This window comes from Oncorhynchus gorbuscha, linkage group LG07, assembly GCF_021184085.1.
Source record: "Oncorhynchus gorbuscha isolate QuinsamMale2020 ecotype Even-year linkage group LG07, OgorEven_v1.0, whole genome shotgun sequence".
Lineage (NCBI taxonomy): Eukaryota > Metazoa > Chordata > Actinopteri > Salmoniformes > Salmonidae > Oncorhynchus > Oncorhynchus gorbuscha.
The window spans coordinates 8,499,091-8,523,638 of record NC_060179.1 but is presented as its reverse complement, the minus strand read 5'-3'; the positions used below and the strand labels follow the sequence as shown (position 1 = coordinate 8,523,638).

The 24,548-nt window shown below is 44.1% G+C and overlaps 1 protein-coding gene across 3 annotated transcripts in view; it reads right to left on the bottom strand.

Moving 5' to 3' along the window:
- Nucleotides 1–370: 370 nt before the first annotated feature.
- LOC124039461 (netrin-G1-like) overlaps nt 371–24,548 on the bottom strand; it is a 325,096-nt gene continuing 300,918 nt past the window's right edge. For all 3 annotated transcript variants that reach the window (XM_046355452.1, XM_046355455.1, XM_046355453.1), the window contains one exon: nt 371–1,339. In XM_046355452.1, coding sequence (XP_046211408.1) covers nt 1,107–1,339 — 233 coding nt within the window. In that variant the 3' untranslated portion in view covers nt 371–1,106. The remainder of the gene's footprint in view (nt 1,340–24,548) is intronic.

The following is a 24,548-nucleotide window of genomic DNA, read 5'->3' as shown; positions in this document are numbered from 1 at the left end:
TGGATAGGACTGGATGGAGGGGCTGGATAGGACTGGATGGAAGGGCTGGGTAGGACTGTAGGGAGGGGCTGGGTAGGACTGGAGGGAGGGGCTGGATGGGACTGGATGGAGGGGCTGGGTAGGACTGGAGGGAGGGGCTGGATAGGACTGGATGGAGGGGCTGGGTAGGAACGGAAGAAGAGGCTGGGTAAGAGCGAGGGGCTGGATAGGGCTGGAGGGAGGGAGGGGGACAGCCGAGAAATATAGGGAGATAGAGAAGTAGGAACAGGAGGACAGAAAGATAAATAGAGAGAGAGAGACAGAGAGAGGGACAGACTTAGAAAAGGAGAGAGAGAGATAGACTTGGGTAAGATGTGTGGCAGTCTGGATGGATTACCTTATATCCACAATATACTGACAGCAAAGAATGCTTATATTTCCTTTTTTATTTTATTATTTTTCCTCCAGCTCAATTTCTCTTTTTTTAATGTATTTTTCAAATCAGCATGGGTAGGGACAGTTTTATGTAGTCAGTTAGCCAGTCAGTTAGCCAGTCAGTTCAGCCCAGAAGCAGTTCAGTGCAGCTAGCATCAAACCCCTGGGAACAGGGGCAGCTAGCAGCTGCTGGCCTTGCTATCTAGAGCTTGCTGCCGCTGATTGGTTCACAGCTGCTGTTGCCGTGGCGATAAGAGAGGAAGTGAGTAAAGTGTCTGTCATCCCCAGTCCCACCTTTTGACAGTAAGGGGGAAATGTCTCTGGTATGGCTTAGGTCACTGGTCTCCGTTGTCGGACTGGTTTGACTTTTTATGAAGCAAATGCTCCAGTTAAACTCTTTTTTTAAATATCTGGTATTTACTCTAATTTTTATATATGCTTTATTTTATTTCCTTAAATCTAAAGTTGTGTGTTCATTCTGGCACATTTCCTTACAGACAGTGTGTGTCCTTGCTCTGTCTGGTGGACAGCTCGTACAGTACATTACAGTAGAGTAGAATAAACTCATGGGTGTTGTAGTTCTGGTTGCAGTTGTAGTTCTGGTTGTTGTTGTAGTTGATTATTGGGCAGTACGCTCCACCAGTTCAGAATAGACAGTAGGTCTATGGTTCTCAGAGCAGAGTAGGCCAGGGTCAGTAGGAGGCCCCTCTGAGCAGCATCCAGCCCAGCAGCAGCAGGGTGGGGAGCGATGTAGGCGAGAGGGCGGCTTGACCCGAGTTGGGTCCACCACAGCTCCCCAGCTCCGACTCACAGCGGGGCTCCTCACACAGCAGGCCCGTGTAGGCCGGGGTACACTGGCATCGCAGGTTGTTCAGACACACACCACCGTTCTGACAGCGCAGGAGCTCGTTGTCACACACTCGGGCTGGGAGTGAAAAGGAGAGAAATGTTTGACTCACATTTATATATATATATATATACAAACACACACACCTGGAGAAGCAGACGGTGCACTGCTCACTACTCTGACTGTTATGTTGATATAAAAAAAGTCCTGTGATCTGAGCTGATTTTCATCTCATGGTCTAGGCACTGCAAAAACTCAAGCTAACAGCATTAAGTTGAATTAAGCATTTTCAGGACTTTGCAGATCAATCATCAATAACATGTATTTATTACATTCAGAATTACCAGTGATACAATTCATAGACGTCAGTAATTTATACTGGTTAGTAAAAAAACGAAAAAACAACAACGTGTCATTTTAACTGTAGAAAGACTGAACTGAAATACAGCAAACTAAAACAGTACTAGAGACTGTAAAATATTTTTTTTCAACTAAATGTAAAACCATCTGATTCCCACAGTTCAGAGGACAGGCAGGATAAGGATGGGAGAAGACCACAGTTCAGAGGACAGGCAGGATAAGGATGGGAGAAGACCACAGTTCAGAGGACAGGCAGGATAAGGATGGGAGAAGACCACAGTTCAGAGGACAGGCAGGATAAGGATGGGAGAAGACCACAGTTCAGAGGACAGGCAGGATAAGGATGGGAGAAGACCACAGTTCAGAGGACAGGCAGGATAAGGATGGGAGAAGACCACAGTTCAGAGGACAGGCAGGATAAGGATGGGAGAAGACCACAGTTCAGAGGACAGGCAGGATAAGGATGGGAGAAGACCACAGTTCAGAGGACAGGCAGGATAAGGATGGGAGAAGACCACAGTTCAGAGGACAGGCAGGATAAGGATGGTAGAAGACCACAGTTCAGAGGACAGGCAGGATAAGGATGGGAGAAGACCACAGTTCAGAGGACAGACAGGATAAGGATGGGAGAAGACCACAGTTCAGAGGACAGGCAAGATAAGGATGGGAGAAGACCACAGTTCAGAGGACAGGCAGGATAAGGATGGGAGAAGACCACAGTTCAGAGGACAGGCAGGATAAGGATGGGAGAAGACCACAGTTCAGAAGACAGGCAGGATAAGGATGGGAGAAGACCACAGTTCAGAAGACAGGCAGGATAAGGATGGGAGAAGACCACAGTTCAGAGGACAGGCAGGATAAGGATGGGAGAAGACTACAGTTCAGAAGACAGGCAGGATAAGGATGGGAGAAGACCACAGTTCAGAGGACAGGCAGGATAAGGATGGGAGAAGACCACAGTTCAGAGGACAGGCAGGATAAGGATGGGAGAAGACCACAGTTCAGAGGACAGGCAGGATAAGGATGGGAGAAGACCACAGTTCAGAGGACAGGCAGGATAAGGATGGGAGAAGACCATAATCTATAAAACCAGACATGTATTAACACCATGTTGTTTTCACAATTGTCACAATGCCAGACCATGATGCATTGCAGTAAGGTAGCAGTTTTATTTCCAACAAGATTGTGTCAAACATGTTGTCTTGCCCATTTCTCTTCCTGCTGTAGTGAATGAAAGTTTTCTTGTTGTGCCGGTCAAAATGGATGCCTGGTCTTTCAGCACTATATGGAAGATACACAACTAGCAACAATCATTTTCTTATTCCCATTCCAAAACAGGTCATTTCATTCTGTAATGGATAGAGCATGGACGGGCAAATTTGATGGGAGTGGGGGCCACAACATGAGGGGCTGCAGTGGCTCACGGGGTCTGCATACCCACACATGCAATCAACTGACTTCTGCAATCGATCCATTTGTGCAGTTAAACTACATAAATCTCTTAACTAAATGCATTATACCAGTAGCCAGGGCCGGCCCTAGCATTTTGGGGGCCTTAAGTGAGATTTGGTCGGAGGTCTCCCCACATTGTATTGACTGCAGAGGAAAAAAATGATAAATAAATAAAGTTAATTTCCTACAATTCCACACATTTTACTATGAGGCGTAGAGAATATTTTGGAATTTTATAAAACATTTCATACAATTCTACAAGCTTCTACTTCTACTAACTTTTATTTTCAGTTTTCCAGCATGGGGCAGAGAGAATATTTTCTGTTTTAAAGCTAATTTCCAGCTATTGCATACATTTTGCCATGACTTATGCCATGATAATATGATATCGGAGTGGGAGTGACTAACAAAATCAATTGGGGCCCCCTGGAGGTTAGGGCCCTGCGCACTGTTTTTCCGATCGGTATCCGGCCGTAATTATTAAAAGCTTAGATTGCTGGCGAGACTTAACTTACCAATTGAAAAATCGTTAACTGACATGGCTGATTAAGTGACTGTCAGGGACTGACATAACAAGAGAAAAACTACTAATGTAACAACCAAATTTGGAAATGCCACCTTGTGTATTATACTATTCTAACTGCCAACAGTAAGTTGAGACCCGGACAGAGTTCTTTTGTGTCGTTCTCTAATTGGCCATTCCAATCGGAACATGTTCCTTTTATCATTGCCACTACATTCATTAGCAGAATGGTGAAGGAGCCATTCCAATCGGAACATGTTCCTTTTATCATTTCCACTACATTCATTAGCAGAATGGTGAAGGAGCCATTCCAATCGGAACATGTTCCTTTTATCATTTCCACTACATTCATTAGCAGAATGGTGAAGGAGCCATTCCAATCGGAACATGTTCCTTTTATCATTTCCACTACATTCATTAGCAGAATGGTGAAGGAGCCATTCCCTGTGCGTCATTTTGCGGCGCCAGACCACGGATCTATACCATGTAACGAATCGCAGCTCTGCATGAAGTTTCCCCACAGCCCCCCGGGCCTTTTCCAAAACACTGAACTGACTTTAGATGAGTTGAGTTGAGAGTTAGGTGGGAAGTGGTATATTTAGAGCCGGGGACACCAAGGCCAGTCTATTCCCAACGGAGCCAAGCTGTCAAGCAAGCTGCAGGCAAACAAACCAACTAACGCAGCCCAGCACAAAACAAAAACAACGGATGGGGTGAGACAAATAAACAGTGTTATACGAGCAGGCTAGGGCCAAACCACCTCAACGTCGCACAACAAGAGATAGCCGGAGCTCATTGAGCTCTTCATGAAAGTGGAATACAATGTGGAAAAAAAGCAAATATCACAAGAATGACAGACACCAAGCAGTCTTCTCTCACATCATATCCACAGCTGCAGGTAATACCTTCTGATTTTATGACAACCTCTTTAAAGGCTATATGTGATACAGTAATAACACTGTATGTAATAGTATGTGCAACACAATAGAGTGTTTATGGACACCCTGTCAAAAGACTACAAGTTCCAGAATCCAACCATCAGTTTGTGTTCGTCATCCAGCCCAAGAATATGGTTTCCCCTTTACAATGCAAATGAGACTATTAATGCAATGTTACCAAGGAAATCATCATATGGAATATTAATATTGATATTAACAGCCAATTTGACACCTGACAATGATGGCACAGATTCATTTATGTTTTATCATCTGCTCTGTCTCTATCAGAGAAATGCTATCAGGGAAATGTGCAGGAAGAGCAACCTGTTAATGGGATGTGCGTTCCCCGTTGAGGGTCAATCAAGTGATTTAATTAAAAATACATGTTTTACCCCTAGAGCCTCTGACGGTATCATGACATGAACAAGACTATATTAATTACACATCAACCTTTTGTTTTGTCCATACATTTGAATCTCCCATTGCCCTTTTCAAAAATAGGATCATTTAGCAAACGGGGGCCATATTGGTTTTACCCTGACAAGAGGACGGTGTGTGCATATTCATTCTCTATCTACAAGCAAGGCATTTTGGTGAGACCTAGGCCCTAGACAAATGCAATTCCTATATTTTACATGGATCATTTTTTATATATTTTTTTCGTGACTAAAACTTATTTACATACAACATCTGTAAGGTCCCTCAGTCAAGTATTGAATTTCAAGCACAGATTCAACTTCAAAGACCAGAAAGCCTCATAAAAGACATTGAATATCTCATGGTCAAGTTAATAATTACGCTGTGGATGATGTATTAAACCACCCAGACACATGAAAGATACAGTCGTCCTTCTGAACTGAGCTGACAGGAAGGAAACGGCTCAGGGATGTCACCATGAGGCCGATGGTGATGTTTAATCAGGTACAGAATTCAATGGCTGTGATGGGAGAAAACTGAGGATGGATCAACAATATTGTAGTGACTCCACAGTAATGATTTACATGACATATGCACAGCATCCATATTGTAAACAACTCTGCACTAAATTAATACTGCAAAAAAAACAATGTTCTAAATTAAAAGCCGTATGTTTGGGGAAAATCCAACACAACACATCACTGAGTAACTACCGCCTTATTTTCAAGCATGGTGATGGCTGCATCATGGTATGGGTATGAATGACAATGGCAAATAATGGGGAGTTTTTCCGGATAAAAAGAAACGGTATGGAGCTTAGCACAGGCAAAATCCTAGAGAAAAACCTTCTTCAGTCTGATTTATAACAGACACTGGGAGAGTTCACCTTTAATCAGGACAATAACACAAACGGCAAATATAACTGGAGTGTCTTACCAAGAAAACAGTAAATGTTCCTGAGTGGCCAAGTTACAGTTTTGACTTAAATATGTTTGAAAATCTATGTTATGATTTTAAAACTGCTGTGTAGCCAGCAGCACCAACATCTTTTCAGAGCTTGAAGAATTATGGGCTAACGGGCTACATAAAATTGCACAATCCAGGTGTGTAAAGAGACTTACCCAAGAGGACTCACTGCTGTAATCTCTGCCAACGGTGTTTCTAGCAAGGAGCTGAAAACTTACGCAATGACTATATTTTAGTTATTTAATTCCTATCAATCTTAAAATAATAATAATAGTAATAATTTAAAATCTTCCACTTTGAGTATTTTATGTAGATTGATGAGCAAAAAAAAAACAATTAAATACATTTTAATTCCGCTTTGTAACTACAAGATGTGAATAAATCCAAGGGATATGAAAACCTGTAGTGTCCAATAATGAGTTGAGAAATAATTTCTGAATTCCTGTTCAGAAGAGAAAGTTATAATAATAAATATTACACTTATAACGATTACGATTACTAACGATTACTAATATGATATTATTCCACATATTCAGCTTTTGCAAATGTTTTGATGTTCATTTTCAAACTAAATAATGTTGTATCCTTTTCCCTCTCGCTCTCATCCAACACCTCCCACACTGCCCCTACTCGGATGGTATCGCGCTGTCCCAACCTTCGCTCTCTCTCCCCCGCTACTCTCTCCTCTTCCATCCTATCATCTCTTCCCTCTGCTCAAACCTTCTCCAACCTATCTCCTGATTCTGCCTCCTCAACCCTCCTCTCCTCCCTTTCTGCATCCTTTGACTCTCTATGTCCCCTATCCTCCAGGCCGGTTCGGTCCTCCCCCTCCCTCTCCGTGGCTCGACGACTCATTGCGAGCTCACAGAACAGGGCTCCGGGCAGCCGAGCGGAAATGGAGGAAAACTCGCCTCCCTGCGGACCTGGCATCCTTTCACTTCCTCCTCTCTACATTTTCCTCCTCTGTCTCTGCTGCTAAAGCCACTTTCTACCACTCTAAATTCCAAACATCTGCCTCTAACCCTAGGAAGCTCTTTGCCACCTTCTCCTCCCTCCTGAATCCTCCCCCCCCCCCTCCTCCCTCTCTGCAGATGACTTCGTCAACCATTTTGGAAAGAAGGTCGACGACATCCGATCCTCGTTTGCTAAGTCAAACGACACCGCTGGTTCTGCTCACACTGCCCTACCCTGTGCTCTGACCTCTTTCTCCCCTCTCTCTCCAGATGAAATCTCGCGTCTTGTGGCGGCCGGCCGCCCAACAACCTGCCCGCTTGACCCTATCCCCTCCTCTCTTCTCCAGACCATTTCCAGAGACCTTCTCCCTTACCTCACCTCGCTCATCAACTCATCCCTGACCGCTGGCTACGTCCCTTCCGTCTTCAAGAGAGCGAGAGTTGCACCCCTTCTGAAAAAACCTACACTCGATCCCTCCGATGTCAACAACTACAGACCAGTATCCCTTCTTTCTTTTCTCTCCAAAACTCTTGAACGTGCCGTCCTTGGCCAGCTCTCCCGCTATCTCTCTCTGAATGACCTTCTTGATCCAAATCAGTCAGGTTTCAAGACTAGTCATTCAACTGAGACTGCTCTTCTCTGTATCACGGAGGCGCTCCGCACTGCTAAAACTAACTCTCTCTCCTCTGCTCTCATCCTTCTAGACCTATCGGCTGCCTTCGATACTGTGAACCATCAGATCCTCCTCTCCACCCTCTCCGAGTTGGGCATCTCCGGCGCGGCCCACGCTTGGATTGCGTCCTACCTGACAGGTCGCTCCTACCAGGTGGCGTGGCGAGAATCTGTCTCCTCACCACGCGCTCTCACCACTGGTGTCCCCCAGGGCTCTGTTCTAGGCCCTCTCCTATTCTCGCTATACACCAAGTCACTTGGCTCTGTCATAACCTCACATGGTCTCTCCTATCATTGCTATGCAGACGACACACAATTAATCTTCTCCTTTCCCCCTTCTGATGACCAGGTGGCGAATCGCATCTCTGCATGTCTGGCAGACATATCAGTGTGGATGACGGATCACCACCTCAAGCTGAACCTCGGCAAGACGGAGCTGCTCTTCCTCCCGGGGAAGGACTGCCCGTTCCATGATCTCGCCATCACGGTTAACAACTCCATTGTGTCCTCCTCCCAGAGCGCTAAGAACCTTGGCATGATCCTGGACAACACCCTGTCGTTCTCAACTAACATCAAGGCGGTGGCCCGTTCCTGTAGGTTCATGCTCTACAACATCCGCAGAGTACGACCCTGCCTCACACAGGAAGCGGCGCAGGTCCTAATCCAGGCACTTGTCATATCCCGTCTGGATTACTGCAACTCGCTGTTGGCTGGGCTCCCTGCCTGTGCCATTAAACCCCTACAACTCATCCAGAATGCCGCAGCCCGTCTGGTGTTCAACCTTCCCAAGTTCTCCCACGTCACCCCGCTCCTCCGCTCTCTCCACTGGCTTCCAGTTGAAGCTCGCATCCGCTACAAGACCATGGTGCTTGCCTACGGAGCTGTGAGGGGAACGGCACCTCAGTACCTCCAGGCTCTGATCAGGCCCTACACCCAAACAAGGGCACTGCGTTCATCCACCTCTGGCCTGCTCGCCTCCCTACCACTGAGGGAGTACAGTTCCCGCTCAGCCCAGTCAAACCTGTTCGCTGCTCTGGCCCCCCCAATGGTGGAACAAACTCCCTCACGACGCCAGGACAGCGGAGTCAATCACCACCTTCCGGAGACACCTGAAACCCCACCTCTTTAAGGAATACCTAGGATAGGATAAGTAATCCTTCTCACCCCCCCCCCTTTAAGATTTAGATGCACTATTGTAAAGTGACTGTTCCACTGGATGCCATAAGGTGAATGCACCAATTTGTAAGTCGCTCTGGATAAGAGCGTCTGCTAAATGACTTAAATATAAATGTAATGTAGTGTACTTTTAATTACAAATGCCATATTTCACATTTTATTAAATGTTAATTTGTTATCTGTAATGTGAACAACTACAATGCTGGAATGCCAATGGTGCACAGTTCTGCTCCAGCCACAACTGCTTTGTAGCATGATAACATTGGCTGAGAAGATGCCTTGGTCAATCAAGCTAACCTTTACATGGTAGTTACAATAGCTAATGTGGTTAATGACTAGACGTGTCTTTGTAAAAGTATACTTGAAACAAATGATAAATACTGTTTTTTTGTAAAGAAAATTATTTTCCAATTTATGAGAAATACACAGAAAAGGTACTTAAGGTGTATTCAAAGTATTTTTGTTTTTCTCATTATCTATTATATAAGATTATACTTAAGTACAGAAGAAGTTTCCGAAATTAGATACTTTGTGTTTAATAGACTTAATATGCTAATAAAATTGTCATTAAATGCATTAAATGTATTTAAAATTGATCCAATTTAGATCATTTTAAATATACTTCAAAAATGTTAATGAAGTATGATTAGTATATATAAAAAATAAAATAAAAATCCGCTTCTGTCTAAAGACTGCATTAGTCAGACCAAAAGAGGCTGAAATGATTCTCAGTCTCTACCGTCTGGTGTTGAGAGATTTAGAAAAATTGTATTCCACTTGCAGGAGAGTTACTGTTCCCTGATGCCCTAGCCATGTTGCAGAGCCCAGGAGATGTGACCTTCCGGACACACGACACACACCACCTTCATTTTGGCCCGCTGCTCACAGCCTAACTTTAGCGGTTGGAGCTAAGGTAGGCTGCAGTAAGTGAAGGGTACAGTTCTTACAATACCTCTATAATCTTCTAAAGCTTTTTTTTCCAGCGGAGGGCACAGCTACTACAATCTAGGGCCCTTTTTCATCTTGAGGATTAATATGACAAAAACATTCAAGCATATTGTGGCCAAGGACAATGCATGGTTGAAAATAGCCCCATGTCAGACTATATAAGGTGTTCTAAAGTGAAGATAGTAGACTGTTGAAGAACAGGGGTGGCAATCTTACCGGCCCTGTTCCTTCCAATCTCTCACGTTCACCATCCCATATGTGTAAACAGACGCTGTGCAGAGAATAAACTGTGAGATGTATTGGTTTTTGTCTTCAATATGAGGGATAATATTTAGAGAAGGAAACCAATGAGTTAGGTGTGCCTCTTTGAGAACGGGCTCTATTTGAACAGAGATTGTAGTTTTAATTGCGTTTGCCAGTCTGCCAGCAGACTGAGATGATCCTATGAGGTAGGTAGAATTAAGTGAAATCTGAGGGAAAACAGATATAGGTCTACATTAATTAATGTAGGTGAGGACTCATTTATAATGGGCCATATTGTTTGGTAATGTAGGTTTATATATAAAGCTTTTACAGTGTTTGAAATTGTATAGCCTCGTGACACATAGTCATCAACCATAATGATAAGCATCTCCATTTGTTCATTGACAATCTACAATAATCACTGTACACAGCCCATCTGTAAATAGCCCATACAAATACCTCATCCCCATATACTGTATTTTTTTTCTGCTCTTTTGTACAACAGTATGTCTACTTGCACATCCTCATCTGTAACATCTATAACTCCAGTGTTAATTTCTAAATTGTAATTACTTCTCCACTATGGCCTATTTATTGACTTACCTCCTTACTTCATTTGCACACACTGTATACAGATTTTCTATTGTGTTGTACGCTTGTTTATCCCATGTGTAACTCTGTGTTGTTGTTTTTGTCGCACTGCTTTGCTTTATCTTGGCCAGGTCACAGTTGTAAATGAGAACTTGTTCTCAACTAGCCTACCTGGTTAAATAAAGCTGAAGTATATATGTTTTTCAAATGCATGATTGCACATATACAGTGTCAAAGACAGTTTTTCTAAAACCTTACTTCCCTCCAGCTATGTATAATTATTGTGCTTGAACCGTTGACGTGTGTCTAGCTAGTGTGGATAGACTGGTTTCACTGAGCAGATACAAAGACCATTCTCACTAAGACAACCTCCTAGCTAGCCTGGATAGACTGGTTTCACTGAGCAGATAGAAAGAACATTCTCATTACGACAACCTCCTAGCTAGCCTGGATAGACTGGTTTCACTGAGCAGATAGAAAGAACATTCTCACTAAGACAACCTCCTAGCTAGCCTGGATAGACTGGTTTCACTGAGGAGATACAAAGAACATTCTCATTAAGACAACCTCCTAGCTAGCCTGGATAGACTGGTTTCACTGAGCAGATAGAAAGACCATTCTCACTAAGACAACCTCCTAGCTAGCCTGGATAGACTGGTTTCACTGAGCAGATAGAAAGACCATTCTCACCAAGACAACCTCCTAGCTAGCCTGGATAGACTGGTTTCACTGAGCAGATAGAAAGAACATTGTCATTAAGACAACCTCCTAGCTAGCCTGGATAGACTGGTTTCACTGAGCAGATACAAAGACCATTCTCACTAAGACAACCTCCTAGCTAGCCTGGATAGACTGGTTTCACTGAGCAGATAGAAAGAACAGTGTCATTAAGACAACCTCCTAGCTAGCCTGGATAGACTGGTTTCACTGAGCAGATACAAAGACCATTCTCACTAAGACAACCTCCTAGCTAGCCTGGATAGACTGGTTTCACTGAGCAGATACAAAGACCATTCTCACTAAGACAACCTCCTAGCTAGCCTGGATAGACTGGTTTCACTGAGCAGATAGAAAGAGCATTGTTTGTCACGTGCGTCGAATACAACAGGTGTAGTAGACCTTACAGTGAAATGCTGAATACAACAGGTCTAGTAGACCTTACAGTGAAATGCTGAATACAACAGGTGTAGTAGACCTTACAGTGAAATGCTGAATACAACAGGTCTAGTAGACCTTACAGTGAAATGCTGAATACAACAGGTCTAGTAGACCTTACAGTGAAATGCTTATTATTAAGCCCTTAACCAACAATGCAGTTTTAAGAAAATAACAACAACAAAAAAAGTAAGAGATAAGAATAACAAATAATTAAAGAGCAGCAGTAAATAACAATAGTTATACAGGGGGTACCGGTACAGAGTCAATGTGCCGGGGCACCGGTTAGTCGAGGTAATGGAGGTAATATGTACATAGAGTAATATGTACATAGGTAGAGTTATTCAAGTGACTATGAATAAATAATAAAAGAGAGTAGCAGCAGCGTAGAAGAGGGGGGTGCAATGCAAATAGTCTGGGTGGCCACTTGATTAGCTGTTCAGGGAAGAAGCTATTTAGAAACTTCTTGGACCTAGACTTGGTGCTCCGGTACTGCTTGTAGTGAGGTAGCAGAAAGAACAGTCTATGACTATGGTGACTGGAGTTTGACAATTTTTTGGGCCTTCCTCTGACACTGCCTGGTATAGATGTACTGGATGGCAGGAAGCTTGGTCCTGATGATGTACTGGGCCTATACGCACTACCCTCTGTAGTGCCTTGTGGTTGGAGGCCGAGCAGTTGCCATACCAGTCATTGATGCAACCAGTCAGGATGCTCTCGATGGTGCAGCTGTAAAACTTTTTGAGGATCTGAGGACCCATGCAGGACCAATGCCAAATATTTTCAGTCTCCTGAGGGGGAATAGGTTTTGTCGTGTCCTCTTCACGACTGTCTTTGTGTGTTTGGACAATGATAGTTTGTTGGTGATGTGGACGCCAAACAACCTGAAGCTCTCAACCTGCTCCACTACAGCCCCGTCGAGGAGAATTGGGGCGTGCTCGGTCCTCCTTTTCCTGTAGTCCACAATCATCTTTGTCTTGATCACGTTGAGGGAGAGGTTGTTGTCTTTGCACCACAAGGTCAGGTCTCTGACCTCCTCCCCTGTTGTCGGTGATCAGGCCTACCACTGTTGTGTCATCTGCAAATTTAATGATGGTGTTGGAGTCGTACCTGGCCGTGCAGTCATGAGTGAACAGGGAGTACAGGAGGGGACTGAGAATGCACCTCTGAGGGGCACTCGTGTTGAGAATCAGTGTGGCGGATGTGCTGTTACCTTCCCTTGCCACCTGGAGGCGGCCCGACAGGAAGTCCAGAATCCAGTTGCAGACGGAGGTATTTAGTCCCAGGGTCTTTAGCTTAGTGATGAGCTTTGAGGGCACTATGGTGTTGATCGCTGAGCTGTAGTCAATGAATAGCAATCCTCACATAGTTGTTCCTTTTGTCCAGATGGGAAAGGACAGTGTGGAGTGAAAAAGAGATTGCATCATCAATTGATCTGTTGGTACGGTATGCACATTGGAGTGGGTCTTGGGTTTCTGGGATAACGGTGTTGATGTGAACCATACCAGCCTTTCAAAGCAATTAATGGTTAATGATGTGAGTGCTACTGGTCGGTAGTTATTTAGGCCGGTTACCTTAGTGTTCTTTGGGCACAGGGACTATGGTGGTCTGCTTGAAACATGTTGGTATTACAGACTCAGACAGGGAGAGGTTGAAATGTCAGTGAAGACACCTGCCAGTTGGTCAGTGCATGCTCAGAGCACACGTCCTGGTAATCCTTCTGGCCCTGCGGCCTTGTGAACGTTGACCTGTTTAAAGGTCTTCCTCACATCGGCTGCAGAGAGAGTGACCACACAGTTGTCCGGAACAGCAGGCTCATGCCACTGGGCAGCACTCGGCTGTGCTTCCCTTTGTAGTCTGTAATGGTTTAAAGGCCCTGCCACATCCGACGAGCATCAGAGCCGGTGTAGTACGATTCAATCTTAGTACTGTATTGACTTTCCCTATTTGATGGTTCATCGGAGGGCATATCAGGATTTCTTATAAGTACCTCTCCCTGAAAGCACAGCTCTAGCCTTTAGCTCAGTGCGAATGTTACCTGTAACCCATGGCTTCTGGTTAGGGTATGTACGTACAGTCACTCTGGAGACAACGTCCTTGATGCACTTATTGATAAAGCCAGTGACTGATGTGGTGTACTCCTCAGTGCCATCGGAAGAATCCAGAAACATGTTCCAGTCTGTAGCAAAACAGTTCTGTAGTTCAGAATCTGCTTCATCTGACCGCTTTTTTCATAGACCGAGTCACTGGTGCTTCCTGCTTAAATTTTTGCTTGTAAGCAGGAATCAGGAGGATAGAATTATGGTCAGATTTGCCAAATGGAGGGCAAGGGAGAGTTTTGTACACGTCTCTATGTCTGGAATAAAGGTAGACTCTGTTTTCCTCTGGTTGCACATTTAACATGCTGATAGAAATTTGGTAAAACTAAGTTTCCCTGCATTAAAGTTCCTGGCCAATAGGAGCACCGCCTCTGGATGAGCGTTTTCCTGTTTTCTTATGGCTGTATACAGCTCATTGAGTGCAGTTTTAGTGCCATATTCGGTCTGTGGTGGTATGAAGACAGCTAGGACAAATACAGATGAAAACTCTCTAGGTAGATAGTGTGGTCTACAGCTTATCATGAGATATTCTACCTCAGGTGAGCAAAACCTTGAGACTTCCTTAGATATCATGCACCAGCTGTTGTTTACGTATATGCATAGGCTCCCACCCAGTATCTTACCAGAGGCTGCTGTTCTATCCTGCTGATGGAGGGTATAACCCACCAGCTGTATGTTCTTAATGTCGCTGTTCAGCCACAACTCGGTGAAACATAAGATATCACAGTTTGTAATGTCCCGTCGGTAGGATATGTGTTTTCAGTTTGTCCCATTTATTTTCCAGCGATTGAACATTAGGTAGCAGGACGGAAGCCAAGGGTAGATTAGCCACTCGCCACCTGATCCTCACAAGGCACCCTGATCTTTTTCCGCAAAATCTCAGTTTCCTTTTCTAGCGAATGACGGGGATCTGGGCCTGGTCGGGTGTCTGTAGTATCTCCCTCCCGTCCGGCTCATTGAAGGAAAACTCTTCGTCTAATCTGAGGTGAGTGATCACAGTTCTGATGTCCAGAAGCTCTTTTCCGCCACTAGAGACGGTAGCAGCAACATTATGTACAAAACAAGTTATGAACAACGTGAAAAAAACGATCAAATTTGCATGGTTGGTTAAGAGCCGATAAGCAGGCAGCCATCCCCTCTGGCACCATCATTCTGCTACCCACAATGCATGTGTGATTGTGATGGTGGAAATGATGCCAGTCACACTCTAATAGACTGTCTTCATTAACCATTTAAGAATGATACAGACTCTCCATTGGCATTTCAGCGTCAAACAAGCGCTGCCCAAAAGGTATCCTATTGGTTAAAAGGTATCCTGTTGGTTATGGTGAAAAAGTCTAAACATCCAGTGAGAGGTTGACCTGTTTGATGGCACCTGTGGATCAGCAAACCCACATTGACTGTATCAGGCACTCTATGCTAGTAGAATAATACACTGACCTATGGATATCCCTTCTCTACTTAATGATAATGATAATGATAATGCTGCCTGTAAATAGAAACTGTTGGGACAACACACTGGCACTTGAACACTGGAGTAGCTACACGCTGGCATTGGTCAGCATTATCTGGACATGAGGGTAAAGCAGACTGCGATGGTGGAGAGAGAGAGATGGCTGCTCAAACAGCTACCCTGCAGTCCCTGTCATGCTACAGCCAGTCAATATTAGCTCATCTGTTGTGTTCTAGGTTTCAGCTCAGCTGAATAACTGATTTCAAAGCATCGAACAGTGGAAACCGAGAGAAAATGTTTTAGGTCTAAATCTCTGCAGTTAAAGCGGCACAACCTTGAGTCTTAAATTCGGGGTGAATAATTGAAAAACAGCTCATTTCTGGTTAGTCAATGTTAGTCAGGGTTAAATCCATAGGTCTACTCCCCGCATTAGTGGGGACAATTCAAGCTGAACATGCCTACAAGTCCAAGCAGTGGCAACAAAAAGGAGAAAGTAGGTAATGAGAGAGAAAGAGGTAGCGATAGAGCCTGAGACACAGTAGAGAGTCAGAGAGAGAGGTAGAGATGCAGTAGAGAGTCAGAGATATAAGTAGATATACAGTAGAGAGACATAGATAGAGCTAGAGACACAGTAGAGAGTCAGAGAGAGGTAGAGATGCAGTAGAGAGACAGAGATATAAGTAGATATACAGTAGAGAGACATAGATAGAGCTAGAGACACAGTAGAGAGTCAGAGATAGACGTAGAGATGCAGTAGAGACAGAGATAGAAGTAGATATACAGTAGAGACAGAGATAGAAGTAGATATACAGTAGAGACAGGGATAGAGGTAGAGATGCAGTAGAGAGTCAGAGATAGAGGTAGATATGCAGTAGAGAGACAGATATAGAAGTAGAGATGCAGTAGAGAGTCAGAGATAGAGGTAGAGATGCAGTAGAGAGACAGAGATAGAGCTAGAGACACAGTAGAGAGTCAGAGATAGAGGTAGAGATGCAGTAGAGAGACAGAGATAGAAGTAGATATACAGTAGAGAGACATAGATAGAGCTAGAGATGCAGTAGAGAGACAGAGAGAGAGGTAGAGATGCAGTAGAGACAGAGATAGAAGTAGATATACAGTAGAGACAGAGATAGAAGTAGATATACAGTAGAGACAGGGATAGAGGTAGAGATGCAGTAGAGAGTCAGAGATAGAGGTAGATATGCAGTAGAGAGACAGATATAGAAGTAGAGATGCAGTAGAGAGTCAGAGATAGAGGTAGAGATGCAGTAGAGAGACAGAGATAGAGCTAGAGACACAGTAGAGAGTCAGAGATAGAGGTAGAGATGCAGTAGAGAGACAGAGATAGAAGTAGATATACAGTAGAGAGACATAGATAGAGCTAGAGATGCAGTAGAGAGACAGAGAGAGAGGTAGAGATGCAGTAGAGACAGAGATAGAAGTAGATATACAGTAGAGACAGAGATAGAAGTAGATATACAGTAGAGACAGGGATAGAGGTAGAGATGCAGTAGAGAGTCAGAGATAGAGGTAGATATGCAGTAGAGAGACAGATATAGAAGTAGAGATGCAGTAGAGAGTCAGAGATAGAGGTAGAGATGCAGTAGAGAGACAGAGATAGAGCTAGAGACACAGTAGAGAGTCAGAGATAGAGGTAGAGATGCAGTAGAGAGACAGAGATAGAAGTAGATATACAGTAGAGAGACATAGATAGAGCTAGAGATGCAGTAGAGAGACAGAGAGAGAGGTAGAGATGCAGTAGAGAGACAGAGATATAAGTAGATATACAGTAGAGAGACATAGATAGAGCTAGAGACACAGTAGAGAGTCAGAGATAGAGGTAGAGATGCAGTAGAGACAGAGATAGAAGTAGATATACAGTAGAGACAGAGATAGAAGTAGATATACAGTAGAGACAGAGATAGAGGTAGAGATGCAGTAGAGAGTCAGAGATAGAGGTAGAGATGCAGTAGAGAGACAGAGATAGAAGTAGAGATGCAGTAGAGAGTCAGAGATAGAGGTAGAGATGCAGTAGAGAGACAGAGATAGAGCTAGAGACACAGTAGAGAGTCAGAGATAGAGGTAGAGATGCAGTAGAGAGACAGAGATAGAAGTAGATATACAGTAGAGAGACATAGATAGAGCTAGAGATGCAGTAGAGAGACAGAGATAGAAGTAGATATACAGTAGAGACAGAGATAGAGGTAGAAATGCAGTAGAGAGATAGCGGTAGAGGAAGAGGGACAGCTATAGAGGTAGAGATACATTAGAGAGATAATGATAGAGGTAGAGATACAGTAGAGAGATAGAGGTAGAGGAAGAGGGACAGCTATATAGGTAGAGATACAGTAGAGAGATAGCGAGAGGTACTGGTTGGGGTCCGAGCAGAGTAACAAGAGGGGTGTGGTTCTACTTACATTTGCAGCCATTGTCCCACAAATATCCTGGCAGACAATCTCGACACTTTGCCCCTGTAGTTCCCGCCTTACATTTACAAAATCCTGTGCCATTACAGTGAACACTGTCTGAGCCAGAAGGATTACAACTACAGCCTGTAGAAACAAGGCACAAACATGCTGGAGTACAGGGTGGTGATTTGGCTTCATAGAGCAGAGACTCCTGCCTTTCACTATCACTGAGTATTTATTTCTAAGCAACATATTACTTAGAGAATTAATACTTGAGACATTAAGCACTGTAAACATTATGTGGGTAATTAAAACATTTTTGGCATTTTAACAAGTTACATTTACAGTGATATAAGCAAAACCTTAATTTGTTAAATATGGTAGCCATATTTTAAAAAAGGACATGACATTAAGTCTACATATTTTCTCTCTGACAAGTTTTTTCTGATGTGAAAGTTAGAGGGAAACCATGACGACAGAGAAGGTGGGACAGAGACAGTAGATGTAGATAGATATGTCATAGGGATGAAGGATTACATAGCCTGGACTTGTCAAGTATGATTCAGAGAAAGTTTGAAATGTGTCGAAAGTGGCACCGTAACATTGAAATGAGCATTGTTGTACTGTAATATATATACAGTACCAGTCAAAAGTTTAGACACACCAACTCATTCAAGGGATTTTCTTTATTTTTACTATTTTCTACATTCTACGTAGAATAATAGCGAAGACATCAAAACTATGAAAAAGCACAAATGGAATCATGTAGTAGTAACCATAAAAGTGTTAAACAAATCCAAATGTATTTATTTTTGAGATTCTTCAAAGTAGCCACCCTTTTCCTTGATGACAGCTTTGCACTCTCTTGGCATTCTCTTAACCAGCTTCACCTGGAATGCTTTTCCAACAGTCTTGAAGGGGTTCCCACATATGCAGAGCCCTTGTTGGCTGCTTTTCCTTCACTCTGCTGTCCAACTAATCTAAAACCATCTCAATTGGGTTGAGGTCGGGTGATTGTGGAGGCCAGGTCATATGATGCAGCACTCCATCACTCTCCTTATTGGTCAAATAGCCATTACACAGCCTGGAGGTGTGTTGGGTCATTGTCCTGTTGAAAAACAAATGATAGTTCCACTAAGCGCAAACCAAATGGTATGGCATATCGTTGCAGAATGCTGTGGTAGCAATGCTGGTTAAGTGTGCCTTGAATTCTAAATAAATCACTGACTGTTTCACCAGCAAAGCACCCCCACACCATCACGCCTCCTTCTCCCTGCTTTACAGTGGGAACCACACATTCGGAGATCATCTATTCACCTACTCTGCATTTTACAAAGACACTGCGGTTGGAACCAAAAATCTCAAATTTGGACTCATCAGACCAAAGGACAGATTTCCACCGGTCTAATGTCCATTGCTTGTGTTTCTTGGCACAAGCAAGTCTCTTCTTCTTATTGGTGTCCTTTAGTAGTGGTTTCTTTGCAGCAATTCGACCATGAAGGCCTGATTCACGCAGTCTCCTCTGAACAGTTGATGTTGAGATGAGTCTGTTACTTTAACTATGTGAAGAAATGATTTGGGCTGCAACATCTGAGGGTGGTAACTCTAATGAACTTATCCTCTGCAGCAGAGGTAACTCTGTCTCTTCCTTTCCTGTGGCAGTCTTCATGAGAGCCAGTTTCATCATACTGTGTGATGGTTTTTGAAATTTCCGAATTGAGTGACCTTCATGTCTTAAAGTAATGACGGACTGTCGTTTCTCTTTACTTATCTTGAGCTGTTCTTGACATAATATGGACTTGGTCTTTTACTAAATAGGACTATCTTCTGTATACCACCCCTACCTTGTCACCACACAACTGATTACCTCAAACGCATTAAGAAGGAAAGAAATTCCACAAATAAACTTTTAACAAGGCACACCTGTTAATCGAAATGCAAGTGAATGCCAAGAGTGTGCAAAGCTGTCATCAATGCAAAGGGTGGCTACTTTGACGATTCTATTCTATTTAGATTTGTTTAACACTTTTTTGGTTACTACATGATGTGTGGTCACCCACTTATATTGCATGGGAATATAACCCTGCTGAAAACCCATTGACAAAAGTACAGGGCAAAAATGTTTTTTGTTAATTTGACAAATACCTCAACTGGACATTATCTGAGTAAAATAATGTGTTAACAAAATGAAGCATCAACCATCATCAGCCACATCTAAAATGGCCTTCACCATCATCAGCCACATCTAAAATGGCCTTCAACATCATCAGCCACACCTAAAATGGCCTTCACCATCATCAGCCACATCTAAAATGGCCTTCAACATCATCAGCCACACCTAAAATGGCCTTCACCATCATCAGCCACATCTAAAATGGCCTTCAACATCATCAGCCACACCTAAAATGGCCTTCACCATCATCAGCCACATCTAAAATGGCCTTCAACATCATCAGCCACACCTAAAATGGCCTTCACCATCATCAGCCACAAAATCTAAAATGGCCTTCAAATGGCCTTCACCATCATCAAAATGGCCTTCACCATCATCCATCATCAGCCACATCTAAAATGGCCTTCACCATCATCAGCCACACTAAAATGGCCTTCACCATCATCAGCCACACCTAAAATGGCCTTCACCATCATCAGCCACACCCTTCAAAATGGCCTTCACCATCATCAGCCACACCTAAAATGGCCTTCACCATCATCAGCCACACTAAAATGGCCTTCACCATCATCAGCCACACCTAAAATGGCCTTCACCATCATCAGCCACACCTCTAAAATGGCCTTCACCATCATCAGCCACACCTAAAATGGCCTTCACCATCATCAGCCACATCTAAAATGGCCTTCAAATCAGCCACATCTAAAATGGCCTTCACCATCATCAGCCACATCTAAAATGGCCTTCACCATCATCAGCCACATCTAAAATGGCCTTCACCATCATCAGCCACATCTAAAATGGCCTTCACCATCATCAGCCACACCTAAAATGGCCTTCACCATCATCAGCCACATCTAAAATGGCCTTCACCATCATCAGCCACATCTAAAATGGCCTTCACCATCATCAGCCACATCTAAAATGGCCTTCACCATCATCAGCCACATCTAAAATGGCCTTCACCATCATCAGCCACACCTAAAATGGCCTTTCACCATCATCAGCCACACCTAAAATGGCCTTCACCATCATCAGCCACACCTAAAATGGCCTTCACCATCATCAGCCACACCTAAAATGGCCTTCACCATCATCAGCCACACCTAAAATGGCCTTCACCATCATCAGCCACACCTAAAATGGCCTTCACCATCATCAGCCACATCTAAAATGGCCTTCACCATCATCCACATCTAAAATGGCCTTCACCATCATCAGCCACACCTAAAATGGCCTTCACCATCATCAGCCACACCTAAAATGGCCTTCACCATCATCAGCCACACCTAAAATGGCCTTCACCATCATCAGCCACATCTAAAATGGCCTTCACCATCATCAGCCACACCTAAAATGGCCTTCACCATCATCAGCCACACCTAAAATGGCCTTCACCATCATCAGCCACATCTAAAATGGCCTTCACCATCATCAGCCACACCTAAAATGGCCTTCACCATCATCAGCCACATCTAAAATGGCCTTCACCATCATCAGCCACATCTAAAATGGCCTTCACCTTCACCATCATCAGCCACATCTAAAATGGCCTTCACCATCATCAGCCACATCTAAAATGGCCTTCACCATCATCAGCCACATCTAAAATGGCCTTCACCATCATCAGCCACACCTAAAATGGCCTTCACCATCATCAGCCACACCTAAAATGGCCTTCACCATCATCAGCCTTCACCATCATCAGCCACACCACCTAAAATGGCCTTCACCATCATCAGCCACACCTAAAATGGCCTTCACCATCATCAGCCACACCTAAAATGGCCTTCACCATCATCAGCCACACTAAAATGGCCTTCACCATCATCAGCCACATCTAAAATGGCCTTCACCATCATCAGCCACATCTAAAATGGCCTTCACCATCATCAGCCACACCTAAAATGACCTTCACCATCATCAGCCACATCTAAAATGGCCTTCACCATCATCAGCCACATCTAAAATGGCCTTCAACATCATCAGCCACACCTAAAATGGCCTTCACCATCATCAGCCACATCTAAAATGGCCTTCACCATCATCAGCCACACCTAAAATGGCCTTCACCATCATCAGCCACACCTAAAATGGCCTTCACCATCATCAGCCACACCTAAAATGGCCTTCTCATCACCATCATCAGCCACACCTAAAATGGCCTTCACCATCATCAGCCACACCTAAAATGGCCTTCACCATCATCAGCCACATCTAAAATGGCCTTCACCATCATCAGCCACATCTAAAATGGCCTTCACCATCATCAGCCACATCTAAAATGGCCTTCACCATCATCAGCCACATCTAAAATGGCCTTCACCATCATCAAAATGGCCACATCTAAAATGGCCTTCACCATCATCAGCCACACCTTCAAAATGGCCTTCACCATCATCAGCCACACCTAAAATGGCCTTCACCATCATCAGCCACACCTAAAATGGCCTTCACCATCATCAGCCACACCTAAAATGGCCTTCACCATCATCAGCCACACCTAAAATGGCCTTCACCATCATCAGCCACACCTAAAATGGCCTTCACCATCATCAGCCACACCTAAAATGGCCTTCACCATCATCAGCCACATCTAAAATGGCCTTCACCATCATCAGCCACATCTAAAATGGCCTTCACCATCATCAGCCACACCTAAAATGGCCTTCACCATCATCAGCCACATCTAAAATGGCCTTCACCATCATCAGCCACATCTAAAATGGCCTTCAACATCATCAGCCACACCTAAAATGGCCTTCACCATCATCAGCCACATCTAAAATGGCCTTCACCATCATCAGCCACACTAAAATCAGCCACACCTGGCCTTCACCATCATCAGCCACACCTAAAATGGCCTTCACCATCATCAGCCACACCTAAAATGGCCTTCACCATCATCAGCCACACCTAAAATGGCCTTCACCATCATCAGCCACACCTAAAATGGCCTTCACCATCATCAGCCACACCTAAAATGGCCTTCACCATCATCAGCCACATCTAAAATGGCCTTCACCATCATCAGCCACACCTAAAATGGCCTTCACCATCATCAGCCACATCTAAAATGGCCTTCACCATCATCAGCCACATCTAAAATGGCCTTCACCATCATCAGCCACATCTAAAATGGCCTTCACCATCATCAGCCACATCTAAAATGGCCTTCACCATCATCAGCCACACCTAAAATGGCCTTCACCATCATCAGCCACACCTAAAATGGCCTTCACCATCATCAGCCACACCTAAAATGGCCTTCACCATCATCAGCCACACCTAAAATGGCCTTCACCATCATCAGCCACACCTAAAATGGCCTTCACCATCATCAGCCACACCTAAAATGGCCTTCACCATCATCAGCCACACCTAAAATGGCCTTCACCATCATCAGCCACATCTAAAATGGCCTTCACCATCATCAGCCACATCTAAAATGGCCTTCACCATCATCAGCCACACCTAAAATGGCCTTCACCATCATCAGCCACATCTAAAATGGCCTTCACCATCATCAGCCACATCTAAAATGGCCTTCAACATCATCAGCCACACCTAAAATGGCCTTCACCATCATCAGCCACATCTAAAATGGCCTTCACCATCATCAGCCACACCTAAAATGGCCTTCACCATCATCAGCCACACCTAAAATGGCCTTCACCATCATCAGCCACACCTAAAATGGCCTTCACCATCATCAGCCACACCTAAAATGGCCTTCACCATCATCAGCCACACCTAAAATGGCCTTCACCATCATCAGCCACATCTAAAATGGCCTTCACCATCATCAGCCACACCTAAAATGGCCTTCACCATCATCAGCCACACCTAAAATGGCCTTCACCATCATCAGCCACACCTAAAATGGCCTTCACCATCATCAGCCACACCTAAAATGGCCTTCACCATCATCAGCCACACCTAAAATGGCCTTCACCATCATCAGCCACACCTAAAATGGCCTTCACCATCAGCCACATCTAAAATGGCCTTCACCATCATCAGCCACATCTAAAATGGCCTTCACCATCATCAGCCACACCTAAAATGGCCTTCACCATCATCAGCCACACCTAAAATGGCCTTCACCATCATCAGCCACACCTAAAATGGCCTTCACCATCATCAGCCACACCTAAAATGGCCTTCACCATCATCAGCCACACCTAAAATGGCCTTCACCATCATCAGCCACACCTAAAATGGCCTTCACCATCATCAGCCACACCTAAAATGGCCTTCACCATCATCAGCCACACCTAAAATGGCCTTCACCATCATCAGCCACACCTAAAATGGCCTTCACCATCATCAGCCACACCTAAAATGGCCTTCACCATCATCAGCCACACCTAAAATGGCCTTCACCATCATCAGCCACACCTAAAATGGCCTTCACCATCATCAGCCACACCTAAAATGGCCTTCACCATCATCAGCCACACCTAAAATGGCCTTCACCATCATCAGCCACACCTAAAATGGCCTTCACCATCATCAACATTTAAAGCTCTAACCAAAGTTGGTGAGCATATAAGCCTTACAAAACTCTTCTTTCCCTATCTGAATGTTAGCCATATAGCTCTGAAGCCTTTTGTAAGATATATCTGGGTCCGAAATGTCACTCAATTGCCTATAGGGATGAGGTGAAAAGTAGTGCACTATGTAGCGAATAGGGTGCCATTCTGGTCAAAAGAAGTGCACTATGTAGGGAATAGGGTGCCATTCTGGTCAAAATAAG